Raw genomic sequence first — 7,979 nt, forward strand, 5'->3', positions numbered from 1 at the left:
CATAGGGCTGTTTTGTCGGTCTTTTTATTTTTATTTTTATAATCAATGATTATCATCATTGTCACATAAACATGTTAAGAAGAAAACCAGTAATTATGCCTAACTTAATTTCATCCTTCCCTTATGTTCTGCACATAGCAGGACATCACCAATTGACCCTGCATTATCTTGACCTTTTTAGCTAATCAGTGCATGGGATATGGCTTGCTAATGTAGGAGATCCAATTTCTAAATAGCTAATACCTACTTTACAGCTTATATTGGTTTTGGTTAAATAATATCAATAAATATAATCCCGTTCATGGTCTCATATTGACTACATTTAACCTGAAAAGAATTTAAAATAAGTTACATTTCCTTTCTGTTAAAAACTTATTATACTCATAACTTGTATCTTAACTGTATGATTTTTCCTTAACTTTCTGTTTCCTAGCAGAGCTTGTAGATGCCTTTTATCTTAATGTTGTCTTTGGTAACATGATATATTTGTATTATCACCTTTTATGTCCTAGTAATTCAAGCAACTTTCTAGAGTTGATTAATTTAGAATTATAGATAGGTTAGTGGAGAATGTATCATGGACTTTCTAGAGACATTATTCAATAGAGCATGTGGGATGAGCATGACAATATAAGGAAAGGTAGCTGAATAGGACAAACAAACAAACAAAGGCTTATTTATGACAGTTGTAAGCGTGGCAATTTATAACCCAACCCATCAACCTAACCCACGAATGATCCATTTTAAAGAGATTTGGGTTTAACATAAATGGATTGGGTCATAAATGGGTCAACCTATCTAGACCTATTTATTAGATGGGTTGAGTTCAAGTTTAGACCTTTAAACTGTTTAACCCATTTTGACTCTTTAATGATTAGGTTGGGTCGTAACTCGAACCATTTAACCTGTTTAACTCGTTTAACCCACATTGACCCGTTTAACCTGACGTGACTTGTTTAATAAATGAGTTATGTAGATCGGGTCAGGTTGCCTATTTAATAAATCGGTTGGGTTTAGATTTGAATTTTTGACCGGTTTAATAAATAGGTCAGATTTGGGTTAACAAATTTTTGACCCGATCCGCATTTGACCGGATCTGTATCCGAGCTAACCCAATCCAATACCCCTATAGAGTGGTGAACTTTTATGTTCCTAAGGGTACCCTTTCCGATTATTGACTTGAATGGAGGTGCAAAAGTAGTTTTTTTTTTTTTTACCTTTCATTTCATAAATTGAAAAAAGTAGCATCAGGTGTTTTGGCTTGATGATTTGGATTTTGAACTAATTTGAGCATCAATATGAATGATGTTCTAAAATTTGTTAAGTAACGTCGGACATTAGAAAGCAAATATGCATTTATCATTTGTTTATCTGTTAGTCTGTCAGCAACATTTTCTTTTACTGTTGGGTCTTGTTGGTATACCATGAAGATTTGTCAGAACCTTGTTTAACTCATTGATGCAACTATTACTTTTTAAATTTGTGATGCCTTCTTGTCAATTGCTTGCTCAAAATTTGGGAACGTGTATCTATATTGACATTGAAGTTGGGAAGTTTTAACTCATGCAGCTTTAAACTTCTTGACTGCAAAAGGCTATACATACACATGTGCATGGAGTGTAGACATGTGTCCACGCACATGTGCATGCTTACATATACATAGACATAAACCACATATATGATGTGTACATCAGTATATTCTTTTATTTAATTCATTAAATAGGAAAAAGGTATCAATATCATCAGCATGACATTAGAGTCTAGTGGTGGGCTTGAGAGTTTAGAGATACAGATAGTAAAACGACTTCTGAAGATATAATTTCAGGAGGCCGTAAAGAAGGTAATGTGAATGGAGTCTTATTCTTGTAAACAGAAGGGAAGTTCTTTTCATTTTTGACCACCTTTACAAAACTTTGGTGCTTTGCATCCTTGATTCTGCAGACTTGCAATCCTAATGTTTGAGCTAAAGAGCTCATGCATTTCCACATAATACATCCCTGACAGCAAAATGATCCTTATTATTGCAACAGCAGGTCAATTCTTTTTCACTTTTGACCACCTTTATAAAAGTTTGGTGCTTTACATCCTTGATGCTGCAGACTTGCAATCTTTGAGCTAGAGGGTTCATTCAGTTCTACATAATACATCACTGACAGTAAAGTGATCCTTATTCTTGTACCAGCAGGGCAATTCTTTTTCATTTTTGACCACATCATTGCTGCACCAAACTAGCAGTCCTAATTCTGATCTTTAGAGCTTATGGACATAATACATCCTTGATGGTCAGTTGAATCAAACTACTTGCTGTTCATTTGTCTATGGAATTTTTAATCTTAAATGTAGTGCAAACTTCAACTGAACACATGAGATGGATGATTTCTACAAAACCACTATATGCAAATCAGCTTAAACGCTTCCTCAAGTTGCCTGGTTGATGGTAGGATGAAATACGACGTGTCAATTTTTTTTCATCTTTTTTATGTAAGAATTCCTTAATGATTATGGGCTATCTGGTGCAATCTGATTCTATGTCATGTTTGCACTTGTTTTCCAAGGCTGTAGAATCTGATTTCAGATCTAAAGAGGAGATAAAGGTCACTATAGGCAGTACCATGAAAGGTTAAACCTATGGCTTACAAAGATAATCCCCATTTGAAAGGAGAATGAAATGACTAAGGAACAAAAATCGATTACGCTTAATGCAACTCAATGTTTATGTGGTTACGGTGTTCAAATGTGTATTACGATACTAATTGCCAAGGATTTGCTCTCATTTCTCAATTTTTTGTAGTAATTCAGTATAGCATTCTTTAGGACCGTCATTTAAAATTTAGTAAAAAGACAAAAATTGTTTTAAGCATCATTAACACGAACCATACTTTAGTGTATGTTTGTCACTAAAACCCCATTCTTTTAATGATTATCATCTCTGAAGTAGCTAAGCTGACAAAAGCAAGACGCTTTGGGACCTAGAGTTAGCTTTGAAACATGTGCTTGTATGCATAAATATGATATAGATTTAGAAGGGCTGGAAGTTCCTTTTTCTTGTTCATTGATAATTGTAATAATCCACACAAAGAGAACTTGGAATGTTATGTTCAACTTGGATCACGCAACTGGCTAACGTGCATTGAAGGGCTGTGCATCATCGGCAGTGAGCATAGATTTAGTTTAATCTTTTAGCTTCCTCAATCTTATCTTTTAGTTCTGTTTAATTTTTAGTTCTAGTTTTTTTAATGAGTATGGCTGAGACTAGAATATCCTGCAGTTGTTTGGAACGTTATATGGGCATAACTTAATAAGCCACATCAAGTGTTAGTTTATGGAAGTGAAAAACAGGTGAGGTTTTAGGTTTTTGCTCGAAGGTGTCATGTTCTGGGTTTTCTCAGTTTTGGGGGTGATTGGAAATAAAGTGTTTCTTTTCCAATGGCCATCCAATCCGTTACTTCTATCTCTTCTCTTCTCTTCTCTTCTCTTCTCAGTCCTTCCTCTTCTTCTTTCCATGTCCTCCTTACTTTCCCTTCATCCAGTTTCCTTGCTGATAATTTGATTTCTGACGTCTTTTATTTTTATTTTTTGCAAATATGAATACTATTACTTCTATATCTTTGCATACATGTTGATGGAGTTCCAAGAACATGTTATGATGCGTTTGGTGGATGCAGGACTTAGGGATTTTTATTAGATTTAATTTTTGTTGTCAATTTATTATATTTTACTTTTACTTTTTAGTTGTTTTCAGTTTTTTGATAGGTTATTCGAGGATGGGTATTAAAAGGTTTCAGATTTTATTTAGCTTGATGGGTCTAGCTACTGTAATGATATTATTCACATGATTTTGCTTATGCTATAGTAACTTTGAGCAGTAATCATGCTACAGTAATTGCGAATGTTGCCGTTTACTGTTCCAACTTTTTTGGTGTTTTGATTTTATTACTTGGTCCACATTTTCTGCCGTAACATCTCTTGTTTGCATTTATTCTATTGCTGGTCAGTCAGTGATTGTTATGCAATGCTGATTGTGTTGCGATGTCTTTTTGTGCAGAAGAGAACGTGAAGATATATAGTATGATAGTTGATAAATTATCTACAATAATAGGCCAATCAATATTAGTCAATGAAATGATGAAGTTTGAGAGTTTTGAATAAGGTATGCCAGTAACTGTGGTTTTCAAGGCTTCTTCGATTGAAATAAGCAAAATGATGTTGTTGATCATTATCTTATCCCGGTTTCATTGCAGCGACGGTGAAATTTCAACTGCTAAGCTCTATGGTTTGGTCTAGCGGTTTGAGAGGATATCCAAATTGTGTGGCTTGGAACAAATTTTCTGCTTTTCATAATTGAGATTTACTTTGATTCCTCTCATCCAAGTTGAATTTAACATGTGTGGTCTGAAGAAGTATTATTTCAGCATTTTCGGAACTACTCATCATGTTATCTTATATACAGCCAACATATTTGCGCATGTATGCAATTCCATGTTTTCCCTTTATGGGTTTGCATTTAAATACTTATGTATATGTGCGTGTGTGCATTTGTCGATGTCATGGTATATAAAGTTTAGAATAAGATGATGCTATTTATTATTGATGATATATGGTCCTGTACATGGATGATAAATCATTATGGCTGGTATATTTGGTGATAGAAAAATGATTATAAAGTGGATGAAGCATTGTTTTAGAAGATATATATTTTATTTGTGGATTTTTTTTATTTAAATAGATTTTTTTTTTTTTTGATGCATTCAACTATGTGCGGTTCAATCATTAACCAAACTGGTTACATTCTGGCTATGGATGAGGGTAAGCTTATTCGTGAAATAAAAGGTTGTTGATGGGATGTGAGGATATTGACATGGGGAATCTGCAGAAATTATGGACCCCACAATTTTCATCATTTTAAGGATATTAAAAGTTATCGTTTTGTGGGTGCCAACTGGCTCAGTTGTCAGAGTCATTGATTACCGAAAACGGTGATATAACAGTGATATGGCTCTGGTTTTGTCGGGTTTTCTATCGATTTAGTATTAATTTTAAAAAAATTATCAAAATATTTTTTTTTAAATTATTTATCAAAATATTATTTAAAATAAAATCATCAAAATAAAATTATCTTACAATACGATAATTTTTTATGCTGATTCATCGTTTTTTCTATCAGTTGAAAAATAAACGATATGAACCGTTTTATCAAGACAGTTTTATGTCTATCTTATAATTGAGTGTTTTTATTAGTAACAGAGAGAAGAAAGGTGGTGGAGATTGAGAATCAGTGAAAAAAAAAGAGATGAATTTTAAAAAAAAAAGAGAGAATCATCTTGAGTTTTATAAATCATTCTATCATTGATAAGCATGATTATTGAGCTAGCAATCCTTTTTTTTTTTTCTCATTTTGGTTTATTGGACGGCAATCCTCTCTTTTTCATTTTGTTTTCTTCGCAGTCATGAGGCAAATAAAGTCATCTTATGATGGGATGGTGATTTTTTGATGAATAATATTTTACAAAAATAAGGTGCCATTGTGCATGTGATCTCCAATACTATGTGCTATCAGCTGGTTGATCATGTTTGGCAATAGATGCAAATGCTGTATCTCCAATAAGCCCTTCCCTAGCCTGTTAGTAAATGAACATAACATAGTGGTAAGCTCTTTCCTTTTTGATGTTATTATGATGACCACATTTATGAAATCATCTTCATTATGTCTGCAGGGAACCTCTTTGCATTTGTGTTGTTTGCCTCACCGATGTAAGTCCACCCTTGATATTCCTTTCTTGGTTCCACCATACAGAACCATGTCATCGACGCGTCTCGTTATATTTGATTTCTTTCAGACCTACGTTCAAAAGAATTGTCAGAAACAAATCAACAGAGCAATTCTCAGGGTTACCCTATGTGTACTCCCTCTTGAATTGCTTGATCTGCATGTGGTATGGTCTGCCATTCGTGTCCTATGGCGTAATCTTGGTTGCCACAGTCAATTCCATAGGCGCTGTTTGTCAGCTGGTCTATGTGACCCTCTTCATTATATATGCAGATACTACAAGAAGGGTAACTTCATCCCCTTTGTTGTTTGGATCCGCTTGTATCATGTTTATGTCATTTATTATTTTCCTCTGATTTGTTGTGCAGCTGAAGATGTCTGGATTGCTGATAGCAGTTCTGTGTGTTTTTTCTCTCATCATATATGTCAGCCTTGAGTTGTTCGACCACCAATCACGGCAAACTTTTGTTGGATATCTTAGTGTCGCTTCTCTCATTTCGATGTTTGCATCCCCTTTATTCATTATTGTATGTTTTCTCCTAGTTCTTTGGGATGGAATTTATGTGTGAAATGTCATAACCTCATCACATCCGGTGTTCATAGATTAGTGGTATTGTTTAGGCTTCTTTTCATGCTTTGTTCATCAGAATTTGGTGATACGGACAAGAAGTGTTGAGTTCATGCCTTTCTATCTATCACTGGCAACCTTCTTAATGAGTGTATCATTCTTTGCATATGGGTTGCTGTTGCATGACTTTTTCGTATATGTAAGTATACTGCTAAATATTATCATTTTACTGGTGGTATTATTTATTTTTCACTAATTAGAGTCCTAATACAATAGAAGATAGTGTTCTCAGCATTTTTTTTTTTTTTGTAATTTTGTAAATTAATTCCTTATAGGCTTAAATGTGAATTCCAGGTTCCAAATGGGATTGGAACAGTCTTGGGAGTCATACAATTGTTGCTATATGCATACTATTGCAGGAAACCAAGTGAAGAATCTAGGCTTCCATTGCTTGGGTCACATGGATGACTCTGCTCTCAAAAAGGTCGAGTGTACAAAGCATTGTTTCCTTGTAATTCTTTCATAATTTTCTTTGGGAATCATGTATTATATATTCAGGTGTGGTTTAAATATATCAAAGTTGTGTACCACCAGTCTATATCTTGATGTCAATTCCTGTAAATTTTTTCTTGTATATGTGCACCATTCATATGGGGCATCGGACATCCTTGCTTTAGTAGATTCTTCAAATATATTGGAATGAGTTCCTGGTTTGTTAACCAAGCTAGTCATTTTTGAATGATAAGAAGCAAGAATGTGCTCAATTAGCTTTGAACTGAATGACAGAGAACAGTAATATACTTTTTTTATTGTTGTTGAGTTCTCTAACTGCTTCATCTATAAATTTATTTATAGTTTCATTTCATTTTTATAAATCTTACATGCATATGTTTTGGTTTCCATACATGTATATTCATTGTGTTCTATTATTATCTGTTTCTGTTAGTTGAAATTGTCACTATTTCTCTATAACCAAATTATAAAATGTCACCTGGTGTAAAAGGGTTCAAAAACATGCACATACATGATGCTACAAAGAATAGAAGTATTGTTCCTGAAAACAAGGGCCATGATGGTGCTGACAGGAAGTTTGATGTGCATTGCTTTTGCATTTGTAGTTGTGTTTGTTCTTTAAATGCTGACATAATGATATGGAAGAAACATGTTATATTGTGAATTATATTTTATTTTCTGATCTTTTGTTTAGGAAACTCTTAGGGTTTGTATTAGACTCCTATTTTAATTAAAATTGGTCTGGTAAAATCCGACTTTAGGGATATATGGTCAGGCAAGTCATCAAGTCATTAAGATTTGATTTATTATTACTATTATTATTATTATTTTAGCTGTTTTCTATGTAAGATTCTGTGGACTTCTGGATTTTGCATTTCAAGAAATATTTTAGGCATCCATATGGATAGATTACTTGGTTGTGCAGACTCTAGTTTATGCCGTGAAAAAAGGCTGTAAAAGGACATTTAGGCTGGCCACTAGAAGCATGCTACATGGTTTGTTATGAAAAGAAAGGGCCTCTTTTGGCCAGATTTGGTCCTTGTACCCCCTCCCCCCCTCTCTTCCTGATCTCCCTTCTAGATCTCTACTTAATAGTATACAAATTTTTGCATGCATTTTACTGAATTTAAG

General features: G+C 33.9%; 1 protein-coding gene across 2 annotated transcripts; it reads left to right on the forward strand.

The window, feature by feature from the left end:
* The first annotated feature begins 4,025 nt into the window (after nucleotides 1–4,025).
* Nucleotides 4,026–7,054, forward strand: LOC140858511 (bidirectional sugar transporter SWEET2a-like). Of its 2 annotated transcripts, none has more exons than XM_073259313.1 (6): nucleotides 4,026–4,150; nucleotides 4,242–5,751; nucleotides 5,838–6,054; nucleotides 6,136–6,294; nucleotides 6,415–6,534; nucleotides 6,690–7,054. In XM_073259313.1, exons 2-6 carry the CDS (start codon nucleotides 5,705–5,707, stop codon nucleotides 6,801–6,803), a joined length of 657 nt encoding a protein of 218 aa, XP_073115414.1. In that variant the 5' UTR covers nucleotides 4,026–4,150; nucleotides 4,242–5,704; the 3' UTR covers nucleotides 6,804–7,054. The 2 variants fall into 2 exon arrangements, with proteins under 2 accessions (XP_073115414.1, XP_073115415.1); XM_073259314.1 differs by having other exon boundaries at nucleotides 6,671–6,796.
* Nucleotides 7,055–7,979: the final 925 nt, after the last annotated feature.

The sequence above is a fragment of the Elaeis guineensis genome, chromosome 6 (genome assembly GCF_000442705.2).
Source record: "Elaeis guineensis isolate ETL-2024a chromosome 6, EG11, whole genome shotgun sequence".
Lineage (NCBI taxonomy): Eukaryota > Viridiplantae > Streptophyta > Magnoliopsida > Arecales > Arecaceae > Elaeis > Elaeis guineensis.

Bases quoted from the DNA above. Each gene is read 5' to 3' on its own strand.
- LOC140858511 (XM_073259313.1), top strand. From the start codon at position 5,705: ATGTCTGCAGGGAACCTCTTTGCATTTGTGTTGTTTGCCTCACCGAT. The intron at 6,055-6,135 runs GTAACTTCATCC...TTTGTTGTGCAG, and splicing joins ATGCAGATACTACAAGAAGG to CTGAAGATGTCTGGATTGCT. The intron at 6,535-6,689 runs GTAAGTATACTG...TGTGAATTCCAG, and splicing joins TGCATGACTTTTTCGTATAT to GTTCCAAATGGGATTGGAAC.